Here is a 27,268-nt window from a genome sequence, read left to right as displayed (position 1 = left end):
GTTTTTTTTCCCCCACTAACTATTAAAGCTTTGGGCTATTACTCAACTCACACTTCAAAAATGAAGTGCATGGATTCTCAAGTAAATCCAGTCTTTGTATCATATTTTTCTCTTATGTTTGTTCCTAATTTTTTATTAAAGGATAAGCACACAGACAAATGCTTAGACGTTTCTATGTTCAAAAAATATAAATGATCAAATTCACTTAAAGTATTAAAAAAAACTACTAATAAATCCAGCTTGATAAAAAAGAAAAAAGACAGTAAGTCATGTTTCAAGAAAGAGAAAAAAACAGTTTAGTTACATTAAATTCTACATTTCCTTGGAAGTGTAATAAAACACTCAAAATTAACCTCTTTGCTCTAACAAGAAACACATTTTTTTCAGTGAAGCACAGTGAAGCAATTACAAAATATTAATTGCCCCAATACCCAAGATACCATTAGTAGTCAGCTTCATTCAAAAGCAATTTCTCTACTATAGACCCCTTTACATTTATTGTCAGGCTTTTCCCATCGTCCACCATATTGGGAGTCAAGCACGCAATAGTTTGATACATCTCACGGCGAAAATCTGTGACTTGGTGTAGAGAAATATACACTAGATCTCATCATGGTACTCATGCATAGCTGTTGGTTATCACAACAATGGAAAAAAAAGCGTCTTTTTATACAGCTTTCCACTCGATAAAGCCAGAAAACGATGGATCGGTACAGTCAAACGGAAAGGGTGGTAGCCTGACATTTTGTGTCAGCTATGCCTGTGGTTACACATGTCATATGTCTTCATAGGGATGGGAGATGGGTTCTGCTTGGATTTTATCCGGTGACATCCAGTACTATGTTTGTTTTTAACGGTAAATGAGATAATGGAGAAAAACTCAATACATACAAATGTGAGGAAGCAGCACCACATGTTCCTGCAGAGCCTGAATGTTCCTGAGCTGTTTGATTCTCTGTCAGTCTTCGTCATCCTCACCCGAACCATGTGGATGATAAAATATTATTGCAACATTAAGCTGCTGATGCTTATTGACTTGTTGGTATATGAATGTTTTTTTTGTCAATCTTTAGGCAAACATCATTACAATATGTAACCCAGTCCTCTGATGAACGCACAGCGACCTCTTCCTCACGGCCTCGCTGCTGTAGGGGGAGGGGCTCCGTAAGAACTGACGCCAGACGTCGATTCTGATCTGTAGCAGATCTTTCTGCCCTTTATTTTGTCTTGCTGGCAACAAGAAGGGAACTGATAGAGGCAGACAGTCGAATGGACACGAAAAAAGGTCGACCCGACAAAGATCCGCGGTAGCGACGCACGCTGTTTGACTCCTACAGTTTGACTCATGCAGGCGCTTGGACGTCATGTGCAAGGAGTCTATTAAGGGGTCTAGTATTTGAAGAAAAAAATGTCAATGGCATGTTTTAAAATAGCCTTTAAGGGATTTGACTTTGAAGAAATCGTTTTAAATTTTAGAAAGTACAAATCCAAAATACACACCAGTTCATGTAAAATCAGAGGTGAGTCCTCGTGAATAGATGGGGACGCTTCAGTGAGATTGCTCACACATCCTCCGCATACATTTCCATGAAGAATCACAGCGGGAATGCTGCACTATGACAGACCTGCTACAGCTCCAACCCCTTTAAAATGCATTGCCTTGTTTGTGAAGGGATGACTGAATGACACATGCTACTTCAAGAAAGCTGGTGGTTTGCTTAAAAGCCTGAAATTCACTGGCCAATCTTCATATTCTGTTTCAATCTTTATGATAAACATTCCCCCTCTTTTTCTCTGAATAGATAGATTATTCACATGTTAAATGTAGATAAACAATATTTTACAGCTGACAGAGTTCTAAAATATATCCCAAAGCAACATATAATCAATATTACTCAACATCAAAAAAGTATGTGTGGACGCTACTTTGATTTCCAATTCCTAGATGAGACCTGAGGCGCTTTTACGTTACCTGGCATTTAGAAACATCCTGCATGATCTCTTTTGCTGGTCGCTCAATTACAACGGTATTGAGTTCAAACTTGATGATGCAAAAAGGAAGATAAGACAAGGATGAAGGATGATGTGGATTTTATCAAGACAAATGAGATTTCCCATGGATCTATTTTCACATTTTTCCTTGATTGTCAGGATAAAGCACTAAAATTTCAGTTTCATGCAAACTATTTGGATGTAAGATTCACTGTTTCTTTGTGCAAGAACCACTGACGGCATAAGAGAACTGGACTGGAGTATGATGTCACACATCAAAAAATGGCTTAGTTCCGGTCAAAATTAGGTCAATTTAGTCGCTCTGTTTTCACTTTATGAATGTCGTTGGAACCAGAAATCATCAGCAAGCAGTGATTGGTCAACATTTCTGTGGCAACCTTTTTCACCAATTAGAAGTGAGTGCGTTGGAAGTCAACACAGCTTCAAATTGAAAGCAAGCTCAGGAGAATCTGTCAATCAAATACTTCAAATTGTCGATACAAGACCACATGCTTTTATTGAGACATCTGATTGGTCATTTCATAACTTGAATAACTTGCGCTATAAAAACTTAAAAAAAACCTTGGATTAGCAAGAACGTGTATCAGAGCAAGAATAGTTGTTAATTCTCTATAGAAGTCTATGGGATTTTGGCTTCTTGGAGCCAGCTGGTACTTCTTGTTTGGAACACCAGGGGGAGGAGTCAATCAGTCCAGTTCTTAAAGGTGCAATAATTCATTCATTCATTCATTCATCATTCATCTTCTTGACCGTTTTCCCCTTTCGGGGTCACGGGGTTGCCGGAGCCTATCCCGGCCACTTGGGCGTAGGCAAGGGATGCCCTGGACTGGTCGCCAGTCTGTCGCAGGGTAGAATATCCTCAATCACACGTCCATTCACTCTCACACTCACACCTATGGTCAATTTAGAGTTGCCAATCAACCTATGAAGCATGTTTTTGGACAGTGGGAGGAAGCCGGAGATCCCAGAGAAAACCCACGCATGCACGGGGAGAACATGCAAACTCCACACAGAAAGGTCCCCCATTGATGTTCTGGTTCAGGTCCCCCAGCCGGGACTTGAACCAAAAAAGCCTTCTTGCTGTGAGGCAAGAGCGCTAACCACTGCGCCACCGTGCAGCCCCAATAATTCATCTCTAAACAAATTGATCTTCTTCTTTCTCTTTCGGCTTTTCCCATCAGGGGTCGCCACAGCGAATCATCCTTTTCCACCTCACTCTATCATGAACATCTTCTACCCTAACATTAGCCAACTTCATGTCCTCTGTCAAGACATCCATGTATCTCCTCTTTGGCCGTCCTCTTGCCCTCCTGCCAGGCAGCTCCATCTCCAACATCCTTCTACCAATATATCCACTATCCCTCCTCTGAACATGTCCAAACCATCTCAGTCTGGCTTCTCTGACTTTGTCGCTAACACAGGCAACATGAGCCGTCCCTCTGATGTACTCGTTCCTTATCCTGTCTAACCTGGTCACTCCTAAGGAGAACCTCAACATCTTCATCTCCGCTACCTCCATCTCAGCCTCTTGTCTCTGTCTCACTGCTACCGTCTCTAACCCATAGAGCAGAGCTGGTCTCACCACTGTCTTGTACACCTTTCCTTTGAGTCTTGCTGACACTCTTCTGTCACACAACACTCCTGACACTTTCCTTCACCCGCTCCAACCTGCCTGCACTCGCCTCTTCACCTCTTTTCCACACTCCCCATCACACTGAACTGTTGACCCCAAGTACTTAAACTCCTGCACCTTCTTCACCTCAGCCCCCTGTAACCTAACGCTTCTACCTTGATCCCTCTCGTTCAGACACATGTATTCTGTCTTACTATGACTGACCTTCATGCCTCTTCTTTCCAGAGCAAACCTCCACCTCTCTAGCTGTTCCTCCACCTGCTCTCTACTCTCACTGCAGATTACAATGTCATCCGCAAACATCATTGTCCAGGGAGATTCCTGTCTTACCTCGTCTGTCAGCCTGTCCATCAGCATAGCAAACAAAAAAGGACTCAAAGCTGATCCTTGGTGTAGTCCCACCTCCACCTTGAACTCCTCTGTCTGACCTACAGCATATCTCACCACCGTCATACTTCTCTCATACATGTCCTGAACTACTCTGACATACTTCTCTGCCACTCCAGACGACCTCATACAGTACCACAGCTCCTCCCTCGGCACCCTGTCATACGCCTTCTCTAAATCTACGAACACACAATGCAGCTCCTTCTGACCTTCTCTGTACTTTTCCATCAACATTCTCAAAGCAAAAATGGCATCAGTGGTGCTCTTACGGGGCATGAAACCATACTGCTGCTCACAAATCTCCACCTCTTTCTTAAGCCTGGCTTCCACTACTCTTTCCCACAGCTTCATTGTGTGGCTCATCAACTTTATTCCTCTATAGTTGCTGCAGTTCTGCGTGTCACCCTTGTTCTTAAAGATCGGAACCAGAACGCTTCTCCTCCATTCCTCAGGCATCTTCTCACTCTCTAGAATCCTATTGAAAAAACTCGTTAGAAATTCCACTGCTGCCTCTCCTAAGCACTTCCATACCTCCACAGGTACGTCATCAGGACCAACGGCCTTTCCGCTCTTCATCCTTTTCAGAGCCTTCCTAACCTCATCCTTTCCAATCTCTGCTACTTCCTGCTCCACAACAACCACATCTTCCTCCCTTCTTTCCCTGTCATTTTCCACGTTCATCAGCTCCTCTAAACAAATTGATCAATGCCATAATTTGTGGTTGCTGATGCGATTCATAGCTGACATTGGTTCATTTTGAACGATCTGATTCCCTGACCTAAAATCCGTCCAAAACGTCCATTGTTGTTTTTCCACATCAAAATATTCCAAAGGGAACATTAGTAGAACATAATAGCACACTGTACGGTCACATGTCTTTGCTAAATTCAAGTGGTTCCACACTGGGCTGGAATGATGGATTCATCATTTTGCCATCACTTGTGTGTTGTCCACTCTGATGCACTTGGTCATTTTGACATTGTAGTAAAATTAACCTACCAAGTCTCAATCCAAATGGTCTGATTTAAATCTTTGGTGTGGCAAAGATTTTACGTCAGAAGCCCTTCCTGAAACAGCCCTCGCATTTATCCGGGATTGGGACCGGCACAATAAAGCCCTGGGTTAGGCAACATTCCAGTTTAAAATGGTATTTTCCAATCTTGATATAATCACTTTATTTCATTTTAAAACTATTTTATAATGGTATAGGTGGATTTAATTAACAACTTGCCTAAGACAGATCAATCTGGTTGAATCACGAGACTATAAATTGATTAAGTCGTTTATTGTTACACTCCTATATACAGCTAAGGGCAAGTACAGATAAGCCACAGTATTACAGAAAGATTCTCAAACACTGTGAAACTCTTCTGCACGGCACTCACAAACATGCATATAAATCTCCTATTCGACGATTACTTTGAGCAATTATTTAAAAAAAAGATGAATAAGTACAGAAGACGGTAATCTGTTTCCCTGCTTATTAATTGCCCCAATACCCAAGATAATAATAGTAGTCAGCTTCATTCAAAAAGATCCTTGTAATTAATTACCCACGGCCACTCACCCCGAAAAGCATCACTACAGAAAATCCTGCTAAATCCAGTGTATTTGTTTTATCCGCATATGCAAAATTCAAGTTACTGCATGTGTTCATCATCTTCAAACGCTAAAAGGAAATGTAATTTTTGAGATAACAGAGCCTAAATACTGGAGTAACAACACCCTTCATCAAACTCCTGACTGTGCAGCAGTACCATACATTTGACAGCATAGGAAATGGGTGATAAATACACACAGATATAAAATAGATTAAACGTCATATTTAAAGCCATTTATCACCCTCCTTTAGCAAATGGCCTTAACTTCGACACTGATGCAAGTTTCCCGAGCTATCAGATGTTCCCCCCCGAGAACATCAGTATCTTTCCGTGAAGTTGCATGAAATTAATCCAATAAACTGGGGGGAAAAAAAAGGTTAAGTGGAAGAGAATACAAGGATAGCTTCAACTGTACTTTACTACCAAGTTTTTAGTCTGTACAAAAAATGAAATAAAGGTGAAACTTTTGTGAATAAATCAAAACAGAGTCTGCACTAAAGAGCGCACCGTCAATAAATGATCTATTTTTGATATGGTGTCATATACTGTCTATAAGGCGCAACAAACAATACGGCGCATTTAGTAATACAAAAGATAAGGCTGTCAGTCAGACTTTATTAACTATGGTCACATATATACATATATCTTATAACTTTTTGAAATAAATGTCTTTTTAGAGGGGGTTCTGAGTTTGGGGCATTGCATCATGAGCTTAATGATGTGATTTAGTTGGTTTGTGTTAAATGAAAATACCAACACTCCACGCATCACTGTTTCTCCTTCTGAAAATTCAGACGGGGGATGTGTAAAGACTGCTAATCCTCCAGTAGCTCAGATTATGTCCTAATCCATGCTTATGGCTTTATGTGTCTTGGTATTCTTTTTTTTTTTTTTTTTTTTATAAAACTACTGTTTCTTTCTTTTTAAGCACTTTTTTGTTATACATATATTATCGTTTTTTTTGCTGATATCCATTTCAGTTACACAATATCTGTTGCCTTCTTGTTTGTTTCTCTTTTTTTTTTTTTTTTTTTGTTGGAGTGATTCAAAACCCAGTTTTAGGGTACGCTATATTTAGATACAGACTTGTTTAAATTCAGGGGGGACAACCCCCATTTTTACACTACACTTTTAAGGGTGACTTCCTGGAAATGCTTTGCAGTTTCAATAGCTCCCCAAGAAAAATCAAAATAACAAAAAAGAAAGCAGGTTCAATAATAATAATTTAGCCATGTTCCTGAAAAACAGTAACTGGAAGTTCTGAAAAGTCACCAAACTAGCGACAAAGCAACCCCACTGAGGATCAGTTCATAAACTGACTTAGGACCTACCAGGAGCCCAACATCTGAATGGAACGACGCCGATAATGCGACAAGTGCCAGATTGGTTAATGTGTCTGACTGCAACTAGTGCCTTAGGCACATGTACACGTCCAGGAGGTTGCATGTTTTCCTTTGTTGTCCGAGCCCATAAAGGACGAGGAGCACAGGTGTGTGTTGCAGTTCCCTTGAGGCACATCGTCATGAAAATGGAATGTACCGTTGTGGTCCGTGTGGTAAGTGCATTTTGAAGTACCGTATTTTCCGGACTATAAGTCGCCCTTTTTTTCATAGTTTGGCAAGGGGTGCGACTTATACTCCGCAGCGACTTATATTAGAAATAAATTGAAATAAATACATTGTTAACCCTCCTGTTATGTTCATTTGTGAGGAACAGCGATGATGTTCCTGGGTCAATTGGATGTATGAGGTATGTTAAGTGTTGAGAGTATGTTAAGTGACTCAGAGAATCAGCAACATTTTTTTAACAGTAAGATCTTGAAGGCTAACAACATAATATTCTATTTTCCAATGATTTCAAAGATTCAGAAATGCAATAAAAATGACAACTGTTTCTACAAATACAGGATGAAAACAGAGTAATAGTTGGCCAATGATGCTTCATGAAAAGAATAAATAAATATGAGAAAGAATTACTGTGAAATTATGAGATAAACAGTCTGCTATGATTGTGTCACATGAGGTTGTGCAAGTTATTAGTTCTTGGTCTCAGATTTTGTCAAATAAATTTCCCGTCAAAATGCGACTTATAGTCCAGTGCGACTTATCTGTGTTTTTTTCTACTTTATAATGCATTTTTGGGCTGGTGCGACTTATACTCCGGTGCGACTTATAGTCCGGAAAATACGGTATTTATAAGGTACAAGCACGTATGACTTGTGGGTAATGCTGTCATATGGTGCATTAAGGTGCTCGCACTGGCTTCTGACAGACCAAATGCTGCAGAACCGTGATACATAAGTGCCCCTAAGACCCCTCTGGGATGCCAACACAAACTACGTTCTGATTGCCTAATTTCTTCATTTTTTAACACCCACACAGGGGATGTGGAATGAGCACGCACCGTTTACTTGAACAGCAATAACAGGCTTCCTTGTGCAGTGAGCAGAGTTAGCACAAAATGAAAAATCAGTACAATGTTCCTGCGTCTCACCTACTTCTCCTTCACTTATTTTTAAGTGTTATACAAGTGTCAGCTGTGATCTGAATGCCGCAGCACGCCCATAGAATATAACCTATGAACTTTACATCCTACGGGCTGAAGTGTATGGAGTCCTATAATGTTCATTATTAGATAAATAAATATGACCTTGTGCAATCAAACAATCAACGAATATATAAATGCTCATTATGAAATAAATAAGTAATTCTGAAAAATAACAATGTGAAATAAAAACAAAGCTACTTTAGAAATTTTGATTTTTGAAATCCGAGTTTCTGAAAAAAAAACAGAAGTATAATAATATTCAACATGATTAAAAATGAATATTTTTAAAAGGCTGTTTTAAAATAACGAACAGGTTTTTAAAGAAATGAAATATATTCAATAATAAAATGGCTAATTGAAATCTGCGTGCAGGATTTTCACAAGTTCATGATCTTTTTATTTATTTATGAGAGATATATTGGTTGATTATGTGATTGCACAAAGTAATATTTATTCATTTAATTATGAACATTATAGGACTCCATAGAAGTGCAGTTGTGACTTTGGCATTAAATACTGCTTTACTGATCGTGGCTGTGTGTCTGTACAGTGGGAGGCAGTGTTGAATGTTGTCAACTGTGAGACTCGTCGTTGTCGTTTTATGACACTAACATGCAATGATTTCTGTTTGAAGTCCAACAGTCACTCAACGTCAAATCCCGACTGGCTAGACCCTTCTTTGGTGTCCACTTTGTATATTTGTTTTGTTACTTTCCTCATAGTCAGTTTTTTTCCTAAATGTAGGACCAATAGGTAGTCATGGGTAGAAACTCATGTTTCAAGGCTGATTTCCACTAGTCCGCCAATGTTCCAGCTCTGTTGTGTTGACACACAAAAAAATTGAATGTACATTGATCAATTGTCTACATCGCCTCTATCATGTCTGCGTTCCAAGTCCGTCCCTCCGCAGCGCATTGCAAGCTTTAAGCGGGAGTTCTAGTTCCAGTCCGTTTCGCGACAAAAAGCCGGAAAAACAGGGTTTCAAAATAAAAAAAACATCCGTTGTACTTTCATAATAAAAGCCTTAAGACTTAAAATCATATTTTCGGTGACGTACTCATGCAGTAACAACCGTTAAGACCGCATATAACACCACCATGGATGACGGAAGTTTAATTGTGGAGGTTCAAAAACACAATATCATATGGTTTGATCATTTAAGGGTTGGATGAGCTTAGTGAAATACTGGAGTATCAGGACAAACCACTCCTCCGGTGCAAATTCGGGGTCACATTCTCCAGAGCTGGATGGTTCTGGAGTTCAGGGAACAGTACCGTGCCACAACTCAGCACAGAGGTCTTTGCAGCAAATAATCAAGATGTAGTCCAATGAACTTTCAATAGTGAGAATGTGAAGGCTTTTAGCAGAGTGGGAGTGTAAAGGGTTCTTATACCTGATACTGGTTTTTCCTTTTCATCACGTTAAGCTGAAATATATGAAGCAACACATTTTTAAATATTAACCTGACCATATTGAATTAGAAAGTCATCAAAATGTAAATTATAACTAACAGCAACCAATGATAAATACATGTTTTCCTATTAAGATCAACAAGTTTATCCCCATTGAAACCTAAGGAATAAAATACATTTTGACTTGGTCATGGTTTCCCCACATAACTGTCAGTCTTTTGTTAAGAGCCGGTAGCTCGAGAATTTCACAGTAACCAAGCAAATAAGATCAGCAACCTTTTCAATGTTGCCTTTCCTGCTGAATAAATTTACATTGTCAGGCAGATTAAGGGCACAAAGCTGCATCCTGTACCATACAATGGAACCAAATGCCAAGGCTACGTTAAATCAGCTTTAGGACAGTGATTACCATACTAAGTAACATGGAGCATAAAAAAATGACAGTTTGAGAGCATTTGACTTACACAATGGAAGTTACATTCCTGTTAGTACACAAATTCACAATGTGTTGTTTGCAAAAGAAGTTGAATGTTGTTTGAGTTTTTATGTAAAGATCATTCTAGAAAGCCTGACTTAATTACAAGTTTTGTCTGAAAAAACAACAATTGCATCATCTGTTGATCAAACCCTTACATTAAATGTTTGAGCAGCACATAACTGAGCTTTAAACAATAAATTGCATTCAGTGTTGGAATAAAAACAAATGACAAACTCCAAAATCTTGCTTAAGTCTGTTATGAAAGTCCTTTTCAATTGTAGATTTCTATTTTTAGATAGATTACCAAAAGGAACTCCTGTAGCTCCCAGTTAACTCTATAATCATTCTTATAATATTTGATACACGTATTCCTTAGACCCCTATCTCATCAGCATGATCCAAACTTTCTTTAAAAACCCATTGGATATAACTTCGGTCCATGTTCTGCCCTGCAGTTCATTATCTATCCACTGGGGAGGCCTTTCTCCGGTCATTTTAAAATGATGGCTTCCGTGAAATCTCATGAAGACTTTTGGCGGGAAAACTGTTTAACTCATTTTCTAAACTTTATGGTGAAAATAACTCAGCACTCACATTCAAAATTTGGCGATATTTAATCCCTTATATAACAGTTCTACCATGTTAAAATGTGAGGATCAAATTTGAGACGGTGGGTAATTAAGGTGATTTTTTTTCTCCCTGTGAATATTTTTGCATCTTAAACTAACATCTAAAACATCTTAACTAAAAAAAAAAAAAAAAGGTGAATTTTCTGTAAATCCTTTGGACTTTTCAGTGTGAAAAGTTGATGAATTTTAGTCTTGAACAAAAGTTTCTGAGCTTGGACTGTATTTCATAATAAAGCAGCATGAATGTCCAAAGAAGAAAATGTAAGAACAACAGAAAAAGTAAAAGGAGACATAGGAGAAAACTTAAACTTAGGAAACTATAGATTTTTATTATTTCCAGTTAGGTAGAAATTATTATGTTAAAGCAATGTAACGATTTATAACTAATTATTCATATAATAAAACATGCATCTTATGAGTATCTAAATGTCTGATACTTTTACAACTTTTATTTAAGATTCTCCCACCTGTTTAGAAGCTGATAAATTACACCATTGCTGGAACCTGCAAGATTTGTTTTTTCTGTAGGTGTTATGCTGTATCCGTGAACAAGGTATGACATGTCTGGATTTAAAGCTAATGTGAATAAATTTCATGCTTGTGTCAGCTGCAGTCTTAATAATTTGGTGCCCCAAACGAAGAATAACATAAACCTGCCTGCAGCGTTTGTATAAATAATTTTAAAAACAAATCTTTACCTAGATTAAAACGTCCATACTTAACTTCTCTCTGGTCCACCTTATGTGAAATTACATTTAAATGCTGAACAAATGTGTTTTAAACATTATTTTTACTTGGAAAAAAACACTGAATTTGTTAATTGTGCAAATTTTTTAGTTACTTGCTAGTAGGAACAAATGAGGATCTTTTCTTTCATTTGTCAGTTTTTACTAAAGAAGTAAAAAAATACGTTCATGATGGACCAAAATACTACCCTATAGAGGTGCGTCGTTTAAAAAAAAAATCTCAGAAACGATCCTTTTTTGTCCTTTTTTCATTCTCGACTTTCTTAATCTTTAATTTTTCTTCAATTCTGTTTTCCTTTTTCTGTTTTGTCCTTTTTCCTGCACAATATATGTGTTGTTGTCAAACTTACAGTGATCACATTTTGGATATAACTACGCCTCATTGTAACACTTAAAAAAAATCTCTTCAAAGAGAGCCAACTGCTTTTGTTAGCGGAATAGTCCATTAGTACACAGGGAGGAGGGAGGATGAAACGCTTTTACATGAGCCGTCTGTTGCCATTTCATTTATTTATTTTTAATGACAGATTAAAATAATGATGGCCGTGCACAATATTTTAGACACTATTTTTATTTGTTCAGCTTTGGGCCCCCTAAGGTGGGCAATTATTTTCCTTTGCCTAATGGTATGTCCGCCTATGCCCTGTCTACTAAGATTATTGCGACAAGTCAGAAAATGATTACTAATTTTTAATGTTTCAATGAAAATGTGCAACTATAAAAAAATAGAGTTAATTTTCTTAAAGATTTCTACTTTTTCAGCCTCAGAGACCATCCATTTTAACACTAATGGTAGGCAGACATAAGGTTCATTCTTCAGCTTTTCCATTTTAGATATAAAATGCTAAAAGGATTTTTTTTTTTAAAAAAGGCCATCAAACAATTTCTTTTCAAAATTTAACTCAGGGCAATGAAGACTGTGACCTCCAAATGCCTCTGCTCAAGTAAGGTCTCCCAGTTTATCTGCTCACTTGAGATCTTGACATCCCCCTTTCTTGATAACGGTTCTTAAACAACAATCAGAGCGACAGAGAACAGCTCGGTGTTGAGAAGTAAAAAGGAAGAGATCTTAACAACAAGGACGAAATCAGCTAAATCATGTCTTTGCTGCTTTAATCATTTCCTTTTTGTTGCTGGAAAACGTTTGCCTGTGCAAAGACTGACCAAAAGCTTCGATCAGAGTCTATTCGCTGCATTTTGACTGGGTGCAGCTCTTGAAACAATCCAATTAGATAGTCTGCTTATTCTATCGTGCCATCTTTATGGCAGGATATGAATATGTGAAAACAATTTAATATGTGCTTTGCTGGCAACATACTAGTAGTGTTCAAATTGAGGATCCTTAGACAGACAATTTAGATGCATGTAAGATGGCGGCGCGTTCACATGCACCGGATTGGCGCTCTTCATCTTTTCGTGGATTTTTGATCGTGTTTGTCCGTTTGTTTGTCTTTGTGTTTTGTGTTATTTCTGTGGATGCTCACATTGAGTACAGTCGAGACAAACTACTTTGCTTGGGGAAAAAATATTTGACGTCCAAAGACTCGCTGCTTGCTTTGCAGAATGACATTCCACCAGAGATCAAGCTTCCAGAGGGCTCCACGGCAACCTTCCTTCTGCCACCCCCAGACGCCGCAGGCGGCGCAGACAACGATGGCAGAAACGAGGCAAGAGAGGCGGCCTGCGGGCTAGGCAAAGAGCTAACCCACATCAACCAGCGCTCCCAAGTCTGTTCCTGTCCAACTACCAGTCACTCGTCAATAAGATAGACGAAATAAGACTGAGGATATTCTCCGACAAGACCTGCAGGTGTGTGTCAGTGTTCCCGGAGACTTGACCGGAAAATAGCGTCCCTGACAAAGCTATCGGGATTGCCAGCTGCACTGTTTACCGGGCCAACAGGATGGCCTGCTCCAGTAGGAAGAAAGGTGGATGCGCATGTGTTCACGTAAGGAAGCCAAACACAAATACAGATAATGGATAGAGGGACACTTTAGGAACAACGACCCTTGCAGCATGTGGAAAGGAATCAGGACTCTGACTGACTACAACAGAACCACCACACAGGTCAGTCAGGACAGGGATCTCACAGACACACGGAATCTCTTCTTTGCTCGCTTTGACAAGCAGCAGGGAAGATCCTAGCCTGCTGGCAGGATGCAGCCTGAAGTGGAGCCAAGACTCGTGCTTGAGCAGCACCAGGTGAGATCCACCCTGAAAAAGCTCAACACAGCAAAAGCAGCTGGACCGGATGGGGTGACAGGCCACCTATTGAAGTCTTGCGCTGACCAGCTGGCTGGCGTGTTTACAGATATTTTCAACTTCTCCTTACAGCTGTCCACAGTCCCCACCTGCCTCAAATCCACAACCATAGTTCCTGTGCCCAAAAAACCTGCTGTCGCAACACTCACCCCGGTGATAATGAAATGTTTTGAGAGGATCGTCCTAGAACATATCAAAGATAACATTCCCGCAAACTTTGACAAACATCAGTTTGCTTATTGGGCAAATAGATGTGCAGAGGACGCCATTTCCACCACACAGCCCTGACCCACCTGGAGCAGCCAAACAGTCAGGACGCTCTTTGTGGACTTCAGCAGCCCATTCAACACTGTGATCCCCCATAAACTGGTCCACAAACTCTCCAATCTCGGACTCTCATCCACGGTCTGTTCATGGATTATGGACATCCTTTTTCATTTTTTTTTAACTTGTTCCTGTTGATTGGGAGTTTGCGAAGTCACAGTAACGTTTGTTTTAGTGGTCTCAGTTTGGGAGTTTTGGAGTTACAGGTATTCTGAAAGTGCTAACATGAGTAGAGTGTTACTGTTGATGTAGTTAATAAAGTCTGACTGACTGACTGACTTATCTCTGACACTATTGTCTCGCTTAATGCCCCTTATACTGTAGTTTGGTGTGCCTTATATTCAGAATGACATAGGTTTGAAAATAGACCATTCATTGACGGTGGGCCTTACAATCAAGGTGTGGAAAATATGGTACCTTTTTGGAGCAACTAGATTGTACAAAGAAACAATAACCTGTCAACTATTCTAACAGCCCTTGCTGGTATTTTTTATTCAATTGTATTTTTAAGTCCAGCTTTGACATCTTATACCAGGCAATGTCTGAAATAGGAAGAGCAGCAGCAAAGACCCTCAGGTATAGAAAAGAGGCTCACTGGTGACAACAGCCATAACACTGATTAGGTCAGACGCAACGGCTTTAGCAAAAGTTGGGTGCAAAGCTGCTTAGAAACAGAGGGAAGCCAAAGCTCTTCCAGTAATGAATACTGCATGAGCCATGCCAACTGAATAGGAGGCAGAACGTCAGCTGATTGCTCAGCTGATGCAAGCTGGCACCGAGAGCGGGCGATGCTGTGAAATTTGGCAGAAATTCACTTTGTGAATGGTAAATTGATGTTGGACCATAACCATTAAAAAAGGCTAGTATCTCACCGGGCTGTGACAGCAGGTGACAAGATGAAGTCTTAAAAATTTCAAGAAAATACACGGGTCAGCACCAACCGTCACTCATCACTCCAACTTGATCTTCCTCAAACTACAGGTAAACTTTGGACTTGAATTGAACCTAGCATTAACATTTGGCTCATGTTTACTTTACATACCTTGTATATGATTTTAAAAGAAAAACATTGGGGACATCTTATTTATAATCTCATGTTTGTAGTAAACAAACAAACAAAAAAAGAATTGAACAACTTGTACTAAAATAAAAAAGATATGTATTTCCAGATTCTTCCTAAATTATTCTTTCATTTAAACTTGGTTTCTAAAAGACAGAGAACAATGGAAAAAACAAAATCGGTCAAAATATGTGCTGCAACTAAGATTTTAATCAAATTTGATAGAAATATGTTTGGCTTTTTTATTTATTCAAAAAGACTTATGGTGAGTGGTTTGATGCCCACAGGCACTTTAAAGCTGCACTCGTTTTCACATCTATTGCTTTTGGGCAAACTGAATTACTGTCCCCAAAAGTTGCAGGTCAGAACTTTGGTTTCAGTGTTAGGCGGATTCAATTCCTGGAGAAAAAGTAACATAATGATCTGTAACTCAGGATTGTTTATGGGTCACTTTGAGATGCCACTGCTCATGATACAAAAATAAAAACTTATGATGCCAGTGAAATCAAGTTATGGACCATAACCCCAGGATTTTGATTTGTTATTACATTTCATAACTAGGGATATAAAAATTAACAGTTGATAACTACAGATATGAACACGATTATGTTGTTAAAAAGCTATAAACCAATCGGGAAGCAAATGATGGGTTTGTGTTAAACTTTGTCAGTTTCTATTCCTGTTGTGTCTCTACTGTTTTTGCTTTTTATGTAGATGTGATGCAATCAAAAAGTCGTCCCCATCACACACTAGCACCTATCAAATCAATTATAATTCCCCGAAGGTGAATCACAGTGAGTGAAGTGTTTTGTGCTCACTAAACTTATGATAACCCTGTTTTCCCCAGCGACTGAAATAATTTCTGAAAAAACAGTTTAAAAGACCCAAAATGTCAGAATTTAATGTCTGACAGTGTTGTGTAAAAATCTTAGATTTTTGTTGATTAAAATAAAAAGTAATAGTGAGGGGAAAAAAGGTTTTCTTTGTTAAAATATATTTTCACTTATAGGTTTAAATGCCAAATAAATGGTATATCAAGATTGGATCCATTTAGGTAAAATAACTGGACTGTATCGTTTTGCCACAAAGCTAGTTGCATCTTTTTCGTATCGATTAGTGGACCATGTATAGAGATGTGTACCGGATCATGTGAAAGAGAAACATACACAACCCTATTTATAACCTCAGCAGAGATAGACTCAAGTTAGTCTCCAACCTCAAGCGGAAGAAGGATTTTATTATTTCATTCAGATGAATGATATGATATTTTTCCCTTGTAACCCTTATGCTATCCTAGGCACTTTAACATTGGGGGTGGGTCATCTAGACCCCACAAGACAATGCGCTAAACCTTTTTTCTTCAATGATATGTGATCTTCACTGGTGTCCATGGATTACATGAAATCCTCTTCATCTTTATCCACCTTTGTCATTGTAGGGATAACACATCAATGTAAGGATCGGGTCATCCGGACCCCACAAGATAGTACAAGGGTTAAGGTTCAAACTTTTAACCCCAGATCAGGACTGGTCCCTACAAAGTCATTTGGGACCTTTATTATGTTCGGATGTTGTTTTCGTTTGAGAAATGCAAACACGCTGCCGAGGCTGAACCTAGGTTGATGTCATGAAATTAGCGTCGCCTACAGGGAGCGAAAGGCGGTGCCTCGGAGATCGAGTCGTCTAATTTCCGGGTAGGTAAATAAGATGAAAAAATAACTAATATTTATCAAAGAAAAATGTTCTTTAGTGTGCCAAAGGTTATCTATTATAATACATACAGATATGGTTTAGTCTGAAAAGTAAAAAATAAATAAAAACATGATAGGCCCTTTAATTCCAACCAAACAACAAAATGAGTCAGATTCAGAACCTTGAAAATATAATCTAAAACACAGATCAAAAGACCTTCGGCATCGTCTTGAAGGTCCAGCATGAACCTTTCTGTGAAGAAATGATCATTCAAATGCCAAGGTCGCCATCTATCAAACTGTCAGTAGGACCACAACACACAACATTGTAAAAACCTCTAGTTATTCCACACCCTGTAAAAAGGCTGGGGGGGGGTCACCCATTGAATAGCTGCAAATCCCACGATTACACAGCACAAGCTGCTCTGACTTGAGCATATCATCCCGATGTCCGCTGGACCCGGTCCTTTAAAAGAGCCTTCATGGAGAAATTACAGCTTGAGCTTTGGTCAGCGGTAAGGAAAAAGTAGCAGCGCACAGCTCAGGACTTCAATGAGGATGTGAACCTGGTGGACTATGCTGACGGCAGCAACTGCCAAGCAATTTTAAGCAGAAAACTGGCACCAAAAAAAATGACAAAGAAAACGGTTCAAAGCAGTTCTCACAACAGCCGTAGTTCCTCAAATTGGAATCCACAGACATCAAAAAGCTTGCTGCGGCGACAAGTTGATCTCAAAGTCACTGGACAGCTAAAATCAATTTAGTGAATGGCAGATAAGTAATTAGCCAGAGCAAAGAATTCATTAGAAAAGAGAGAAACAGAGCAAACTAATTAAAAATCCTCACCTCCTCAGCATAGGTGTCACAAAGTTTGTTTCCGGAGAGAAGCTTATTTTTCAAGCTCTTGTTCTGAAAAAGAGAAACATAAAAAACATTTAAATTTGGTTGATAACAATGACAACATGTTAGGATGGATTATAAGGAGAGGTATTAGCTACTCAGAAAAGGAGAAGTTCACTTTTTAACTGCCAGAAGATGTGTTCACATCCAAACCAATTTACAAGTTTATCAATGATCCTATACCCATTGACTGTATCTGAGAAATGGACTGAGTGACAGTGACATCACCGATAGAAAATGACTTTCCGGTTCCAAAGAAATTAAGTCAATTCAGTCACCAATTTTTTGTGGTCAGACGTTACCAAGTTGGAATCAGAAACCTTTAGCAAAGATCGATTGGTCCAAGTCAGTCTGAATTTACATGTCTATAACAACCACTCTCGCTAATCAGCATTCCTGGAAGTGTCAAACATTGGAAATTTTGTCAAAGTTAAAAATTGCAGTTTGTACCCGGCTGGAATTCTACGACTTGAAGTCCTTCATACAATGGAATAGAACTGTAAAAGAAAAAGTCTTGAGCAAGATTTTTTTTTACCACTGGTTCAAGAACCAGCATTTAGCGCGTTCTTGAACGCATCACATGCTCTTTGTAATCATATTTAAAGAAACACAAATGCACTCTTTCCAATGTGCAGTTATGAGGAATTGGGCTTTACATTTAAACAATTTATTTCCTAATCAAGACAATCAAACGTGGTCAAATTTGCACAAAGTAGCAAATCCAGCATGATGTCATGTTCACATTTACTGGAGCTGCTTTTGTGTCTGAGCTTTTTCTTGGTGCTCAAAGTGCTTACAACGTGTCCATTATTCATTCACTCATCATTCATTCTTGGTGATGGTAAGCTACTGTTGTAGCCACAGCTGCCCTGGGGCAGACTGACAGAGGCGTGGCTGCCAGTTCGCGCCTACGGCACTTCTCACCGGGATCATTCATACACATTCACACACCTGTGGAGCCGCACTGGAAGCAGGGAGGTTGAAGTGTCTTGCCCAAGGACACAGCGACAACTGCCTTGAAGGCGTGGGGATCGAACCATCGGTCATTGGGCGACCTGCTCTACCGCCTGAGCCACTGCCGACCCTTTTTCCAAAAACCAACAGTGCACCTTATAATCCAGAGCGCCTTATATCTCAATTAATTCTAGCTATACTTACTGATGTCAGAGTCATTTGGAGAGGTGCACAGCGCTCTATCAAATTATCACTTTTTCAATCGAGTTGCAAATGAGATTGGATGTCATTTTGGCTACGTTCACACTGCAGGGCTTAATGCTCAATTCTGATTTTTTTTTTTATTCAATTCTTTTGCAAGGCCTTTCACATTTCCAATTTGATGCAAACTTTTGTTATTTCCTGTGTGACCAAGAAATGACCCAGAAATGACCCGCATGCACAGAACAGTACTCAACGGGGAACGACGTCACTCGTTGTTTGCGGAAGTAGCTAACGTTAACAATGGATGTCAACAACAGTGTTGTCAACAGCTGTTTATTTATTTTCACAAAGGAGCCAGCACAGTTACAATCTCCTGATTTTAAGGAGAAAATTAAAAAGGAGCATAGAAAGGTTTTTGGCCATAGCGTTTTGTTGAGCAGTGTTAGCCAAGTCGGTACAGAGAAACGTGTGTTTCGCGGAGTCGCAGCCAGGAGTGGTGGGATACTAATGTGAGGAGCCAGGATCGTCTGTACCCACGCTCGGCCATTTAGCTGAAAATGTTATCAAAAACCACCCGGTTGCGGTAAGAGCCCTTGAGTTTGGCCTGAATAGAGCTGTCACCCCAAATATTAATCAAATCGTTGACCTCGCTTCCCTTCCACTGACTGGTCTGAGCAGCATCGTCCGCCATGGTTGATGTTTCTGTTCTGTTCCCACCTACTTCAACACAGAATGATGACGTTTGTAGCGTATCGATGACGTATGGGTCGGATACATGAGGCCTGGACGTTCAGACGGATTCAGGACCCCATACCCAACTGGCCTGGGTTGCATTTGAAAAGATCTGTGTCGTTCAGACTGTCATGAAAAGATTATACAGGTCGCATAGGGGCAAAAAGATCGGAATTGGTTTGTTTCAGCCTGCAGTATGAACGTAGTAGCCTTTGAAAACGCTAACACAACTATAGTCTACCAATGTCAGACTGTTTTTCCACATGTTAGTAACAAGGTTAGTAAGTTAGCATAGTCACAGTAAAAAATGTTGTTTTAGTGGATATGCTAATGCAGCTAACATGTTTAAAAATGTCTGTTCTATCTAAACTTGTTCTATCGCACAAACACCATCACCACACTCAACAAGCATAAGCACACACACATGACGGCTGATGTTGTGCAATAAGTGGACTAGTATGACGATAGGGTTGTTTTTTTGTGTTCAATCTACCTTAAATTATTCAACTAATTTCCTGTTTTTCTTAGTACTTATTGTCGAGATTAAAACATTGTGTTGCCTACTCTTCTGAATATGCCCCTGAAAGACGCAGTTAATAAAATCTGACAGACTCTGACCCTTTTTTCTCGCATAATGTGTCTTATAGTTTGGTTTGCCTTATGTATAAAATAAGTTTAAAAAAATAGACCATTCGTTGACAGTGTGCCTTATAACAAAGAAAATATAGTACTGTCAGAAGTCAGAACTCTGTCTCCCCCTTTGGTCACCACTGGATCTGATCTTCTGTTTCCTGTGACTCTTTTTGCCTGCTGCCTGCCCCGACTCTTCCCTGGATCTTGACTACCCCATCTTTTCTCTGATGCTCCTATGCTCGTCATTGACCCCTGCCTGCCTGCCTGACCCTGATTTAGCTTTGTAGACTTTTAGCTGAGCTATTTAACCTGCTGCATTTGGATCCATAGCTGTCTGCCTGATCATGTTACAGGTACTACGAACAGCAGAGTTTCTATAAACTTAAATCAGTTGGGGTTTTCTGAAAACATCAACTGTTCTAAACCTTTACTTCCACATCAAGTCTGTTTTAGCAACAACTAATCTATCACCACATGGCTGAATACAACCTTTGGCTTATGTGTGCCCTAAGTATAGTGATCATTTGGATTGTTGGGCTTATTGTTCAGTTTTCACACCCATTTATAAGAATCAACACCATCATATACCTGCTTCAACTGCAATGTCTGCTTCTAATGTTTTAGTAGCTGTAAATAAAAAGCTCTTTTTTGAAAAAATGACATTTTCTTCCCAGAGGAATTTTTTTTGACAATCATTCTCATTAGTGTAAATGGATGTACCCGTATGTTTGTTTTTATTTTTGCTGACTTAGCATAAACATTTTCAGGGTTTTATAACTGAGCCAACTGAGATGCATTTTAAGATCTATTTTTTAATCAATCAATCCATCAAGCAAATAAAAGTGAGAGTAACAGATTCAAAAAAGAAAATTAGTTTAAAACAACAACTTTAAGGAATCCTCAGTACAGCCTGGATTCTGAACGTGACAGACAGGTTTGTGTTATTAATCTTCCAGCTTTTTGCTTCGCGACAAGGAGGGAAGAAAGACAAATGATTCAAACCCACAGCGGTGTTTGAACAGTCTGTAAAATCAGGAAAGAAATATCTCCATGGGGTCGAAGTAGGATAATCTTGAAGTGAATGAAAAACTAGGTTCACTTAAAATAAAAATAAAGAAGAGAACTGTTTTAACATTTGAAGTACACATTGTAAATTTGAAGGAAATATTGCAAAAACAAGCAACAGATGTGAAACTAAAATAAATGAAAAACCTTATTAATCTTAAAACATTATTTTTCACTGTTACCAAAACAAAGTAAAACAGTATTTGTAACAGCTGCTGTTTTGCATTTGGAACTTTTTCGTTTCTGTTACTCTGTTTTTAGTCCTTAATTTACAGTTTCAAGTTAGAGTGTTTCTATTATTTCTATTAAGATTAATAAATATATATTTGTTGGAATTTACAATTGTATTTTTGAAACTTTCAATATTTCTTTTATGTTCACAATCTAGTTTTTCATTCACTTTAAGATGATCCAGATCCACACAGGCATGGAATTGACTTTTTTTATTTTATTTTTTTATTTCATTATCTGTGCAGAGTAAAAATAAGGATCAGAGTTAAGGATGTCTGGGAGTATCCCTTGCATCAACGGCAAACTTGCCTGTGTCAGTGGCAGACCTGGCCATACTTAATTTATTGTTGTTGCCTTTGTCAGCATTGTATATCTTTGGAAGGATGAGTTTTGGAAATCATCAAACACATATTAGAGTTGATTAAAATTAACTTCGGTGCAAAAATGTCAGACTTTGTTTTTTTTTATGATGGGAAATCTGAGAAGGGCTGCTGTTAGAATCTGTTCTTCCAAATCAGCTCGCTGCCACCCCTGCAAGCAAAGCAGTATGTTTTTGTTGCCACATAGCACTTCACCAAAATAGATAAACAACCTGCTGTAAATGATATTTATCACTGACACATTACGTTAAATCAGTTTCTATTAATTTTTGCTGTGTGATTTAGGAAAAAAAAGTGATTTCAATCTTCTTGAGTAACAAATTGGCTTCAGCCCAATAGTTCAGTGGAGTGAAGCTATAGATGGCAAATGTTTATTAATAATTCTCAGCTCAACTAAATCTTATTAATATTGCATGGCATTATTCAAACAGAAAAATAAAGGCAAAATGCTTTAGACGTTTACTCTATATTTAGTTTTTTTTATGGTTTTTTATTGATCTGCATTACTGAGGGAAATGTGTTATATAAATAAGATTGCTACTGACGTCATCTATGCCAACACTTTCTAATACGATACTGAGAAATAGGACGGTTTTTTGTTTCATAGTACCCAAATTCCAAAGGTTTGGATCAATCTATAAATTTTAATAGACATTTAATTCAAATTTGATGCTTGCTGGACGCCCCAAAACCTTTCACTCAGGACAACACATGGCTAGAAAAACAGATTTGTAAAAGAAATTTAATAAAAAAATAGACAAAAAAGCAATTTATTTGAGTAAATTAGTTCATCTGGTGATTCTAGATTAGCACTGAATGAACGACTAATATTGAAGTAATATATAGCAAGCAGGACAAAAGGTGGAAAACAAACAGGGTGAGAGATCTCAATGACCAGAATTAAGCAGATGTGTGAAGAATATTAGATGCGTGATAAAATGAAAATGTGTAAAAAACTACATCCTATGTTGGGGAAGAATGCTACTATTTCTGCCAATGAAGGTGTAAAAGCAGAGCCAATGCTATTGTAAACATGTACCAACTTTCAATAGATGTTGTTTTTTCCTTTTGTTGTCTTTTTTTTTATGGACTCAGGATAGATTGACTAAAGTGAAGATCCTCATTTTTACACTGCACTTTTGAGGGTGGACCGAATCTCCTGGAATTGGTTTGCAGTTTCAAAAACTCCCCAAAAAAATTAAAAACAAATAACACAATATGTCTGTCATAATATGCCTCTACTAGATCCACAAAACAAGCTTTTAAATTGTTAGTTATTTTCCTGAAAAAGAGTAACAGGAAGTTCTAAAAGGTAACCATGCTAGCGACAAAACACCCCCACTGAGAATCAGCTTTAAGACACAGAAATGACTAAGGACCTAAAAAACACGCCTTCTGGACTCGTCTAGATACCACCAATGCCTTGGTCCCATGCACTCGTTTGAGTGCATAGGACTAAGTCATTGGTGGTATCCAGACGATCTCCGACACCATAATTTTCTCTGGTTCCCTGCCGAACTTACCCAGTTAGCACCCCAGTGCCTTCCCAGCAGCCGGGAAATACACAGGGGTTTGCATGGGTTGGGAGGAAACATAGTGCTAAACGCAAAAACTTAGAGCACCCGAGACTCCACGTTAGTAATACGTTCTCCCCCCTCAGCGACACACCCGCTGAACCCTCAACTCATGTTATTGGCTCTTCTGGGGCCTCATTTATAAAACTTTGCGTAGGATTTGCGTCAGAAGTGGCGTACGGATGAAACATAGGACGTGCGTACACACAGAAATATTCGGATTTATAAAACCGTGCGCACGCAAATCCTACGCATCTTTCCCTTAATAAATCACAACCAATTCTAAATGCAGCGCAGCTTTTGCGGCCTCATGACACGCCCATAGTTGCCCATAAATAGTCCGTGAAACGCCCACAAATGAATATTCATTGATTGCGAAACCATGGCACACACCTAGAGGAAATCAAAAAAACGTAACTTTACTCAATGTGAAGTAGAAGTTATCGTTGGCGAGGTGGAAAAGAGGAGAAAAGTGTTGTTTGGAGGGCACAGTGTGGGCATTACTAATGCCAAAAAGGCACGTGAGCGGCAAACGGTGGCAGACGCCGGAAATGCTGTAGCCTGGAGGCTACAGCGCTCCATCGGGGGGGAACCGGAGCGCCAGATGCACCGGGTGACACGCGTGGTTCCTCCGAGTGCTCCTCTGTAACGCCGGGCCCAAAAGCCCGCAGAGGTCCAAAAGGACGGCTCGAGGAAGTCGGAACCGGCTCATAAGCCACTCGTCCTCGTTTGCCATCAAGTCTTCTCGCTGTCTAAAGATGCGTTCACTCCGAATTCTTCCATTTGCCACATCTTCTAAGAGCGCAAGATCAGCCATTGTGCGTCATTACGCATTGTGATGGGGCATTTTATTATCATCCATTTAATTGCATCTGACAAGCTACAGATGTCGGTAATAATCGACGTGGAAATGGGAAATTGTTCAGCGCAAATGTAATTTCTTGTTGCTTTCTGAATGGTGAGACAAATGCCATACATTGTTTTATCAAAAATAAAACAAACTAAAGGCATATGCATGAATACCATAATTCCATAGCTTATGAAAAAATGTTTTACTATGTAAACAACTTTCCCCAGTGGACAATTAGTACGTCTGTCCGTCCGTCCGCACACCCGCACCTATATCTGCTCCGCCAGACGGACACACTGACGAGAATATCAGTTTTTTACATTATTTCGTTCTGTTAACTTTATTATTTATGAGGATGAATTGCACTACATGTCAATATTGTAGAACATATTTCACTTTTCTTTTTCCAAATATGTGTTCATTTGAATTTCTGTTGTAATTTTCGTTTGATCTTTTTTGTTTGTTTCACTGCTGATCGATCAAACGGGTGTTCGTGTAGGCTGTTAATTGTAAGACTTGCTTTGTGAAGTCTTCATATTATTTATGAGAGGCAGTATTGTCATTTTCACTTTCACGTGTTTCTTCCATCTGCCGACGGTGTCGCCGTTTCTCATTTCCCCCGTTTTTGTGCGTGCGCCTGGGTCAGAGCTTGCGTGGAGGACGGCACATTTTCCCGTCAAGTTTGCTTTTCATAAATCTCAACTATTGCGAAGAGAGTGGCATACGCCTTCTTTTGCGCGTACGCAACGTTTATAGATGAGGCCCCTGAAGTTACAAATGTGGAGCTCCCAGCGGCTACAGTCAGGTGTTACCCGGGGGCCAGAGTTGGTGACATTGAACCTTAGGATGTTAGCTCAGACTAAGTCCAGGTTCCGTCGAGTCGTGATTCACGCAGGCGGTAATGATGCCCGACTGAGCCAATCAGAGGTGGTTAAGTTAAACGTAGCTTCGGTGCTGCAGGTTTCTGGGTAGTCCGGTCCCATAGAAGGTCATGAAAGGAGGGGCTGCATCTTAAGGGGAGCTCGTACGGCCACCTCAAAGGACTTCATGAGCCTGGGAAGTACTATTGTCATGGATGTGATAAGTGAATTGTGAAGTATTTGTATGAATAATATGAGGTCCATGTACTTATGATGTACAGGGGATCCTGTCATTTGGTGCCCTTATGTCATACTCTAGTCATTAGTGAAGTTTAAGTACTGGCTCCTTACTGACCACCTGCAAAAGCTGCATCCCATTTTAGTCCTGCAGAGAGTTCGTATCCAGCCGTAAGGGCAGTTGTGACAAAAGCTTCACATTTGACATAAGTTATTTAGGAAATACCAGTGTAAATTTTATACATGTGTTTTGCATCTGTTATGTTGAATATTTCTAAAATTTGGGATGTAGACTTAATCTATAACCTTAAATTATAGGAAAACGAGACACCCTGATAAGACTTAGCAGTCAGGTACCTTGCATTTAGGCGTTTAGTTGATAGCTCATTTTAAATTACCACATAGGACACTTGGTCAAAAAATAAAAAAAACAAAAAAATCATACTCAAGAGTTTTGTAGCAACATTTCCAAACACCATGTTCACACAGCAGAAAACACTATATTCCATTAATAGAAAAATCTTTTTTATTTTTTTAAGACTCAAATAAGAAGAAATTTGATTTATCCTGCAGACCAAACTGTACTGAAAGTCTTCCCTTCTCACACCCACACCTGTGTGCACTGTTCTGTACTCAGGAACGCACAGCACATGCACACTGAGCTGAGGTAATGAGCTGCCATGGCAGCTGTTTTGTGATTCAGTGAGGCAAAACTGGCCCAGCACAGCGGCACCTCATCTCTCCCCTACTGAGGGACCACCATCTGAGGACATGTGGAAGTGGCAGCCATCAGAAAAAGTGACGTAACTTAGCCCAGGGACATACTCAGGGTGTAAATAAGATTCTTTGGAGGTTATTTGTCAAAGTGCATTATGCAAAGTGAGATGCACTGAGCTACCAAATGTCAAAACGTGTTAGTGCTGCTACACTGTCATTCCGTGGAATGGAACTTTTTTTTTTTTCAAATCCAAAAGTCCATATTTTAAATTTATAAAAGTGAAACGCCACATAAAAGAGTTCAGTTTGGTTCATCATGGGGCATTTATAATCACTGGATGTTTTTCAGTGTTAAAAATATCTAAATATCTTTTCTTAACTTTAAAAGCCTTAATTAAAAAAGCAAAAAAAGGATCTATAGTCTTATAAATTGTTGTGGCTGTGCTTGCTGCTGTTGAAGCAATTTTAAGACGTACATAAAACACTCTTTTTAAGAGTTGCAAACAACGTTGGGTGTTATTGTGAATATGCCAACGTGGCTAACGTATAGCGGCATTAGACTGTTTTTTTTTTATTAACGTAACACTGCCATGGTTGAGAGTTAGCGTAGTCATACTAACATGTGTTTTAGCGATATCAATCGGTTTTTACGTGTCGCCAAAAAGTCAGGGAGCAGCATTTATTATAAATATGCTAATGCGGCTAATACTTCTAACGTAGCTAACGTGTTCCAAAGAAGTTACTTAAACATGTTAAAGTCTGACTGAATCACAGACTTATCTCTGGATTTACTCTGATTCTCATTTCAAAGTGATTTTGAGAGGCGCATGGCGCTCTGACATGTTTGGTAGATTCAAAGATTTTTTTAATATCATTGTATTTCTACAGCGAAATTCTGTAATAGGGATTTGGGGTAGGAGGGATTAATGTGAACATGCTAATGGTGCTAATGCGGCTAACGTGTACTATTGTCACGCTTTTTATTTTTATTTTTTACATGTTCTGAACAAGGATGGGAGTTAGCGTAGTCACAAGCTATGTCCGAATACCCACCCTAATCCCTAAAAAACGATTTAGTGCGGTACAATGTAGTGCCCTGGATTGTAACCCTTGTGCTATCTTAGATGACCCCACCCTTACATTGACGT

At 39.2% G+C, this 27,268-nt stretch overlaps 1 protein-coding gene across 3 annotated transcripts in view; it reads right to left on the bottom strand.

Annotated features, from left to right (window-relative positions):
• The window catches only part of luzp2 (leucine zipper protein 2), a 238,038-nt gene that overhangs the window by 45,254 nt on the left and 165,516 nt on the right, over positions 1-27,268 (bottom strand). For all 3 annotated transcript variants that reach the window (XM_023952501.2, XM_023952509.2, XM_023952504.2), the window contains exon 6: positions 17,630-17,692. In XM_023952501.2, coding sequence (XP_023808269.1) covers positions 17,630-17,692 — 63 coding nt within the window. The remainder of the gene's footprint in view (positions 1-17,629; positions 17,693-27,268) is intronic.

This window comes from Oryzias latipes, chromosome 3, assembly GCF_053564925.1.
Source record: "Oryzias latipes strain Hd-rR chromosome 3, Olatipes_Hd-rR_3.1".
NCBI classification, from domain to species: Eukaryota; Metazoa; Chordata; class Actinopteri; order Beloniformes; family Adrianichthyidae; genus Oryzias; species Oryzias latipes.
This window is presented reverse-complemented; position numbering and strand designations above follow the sequence as displayed.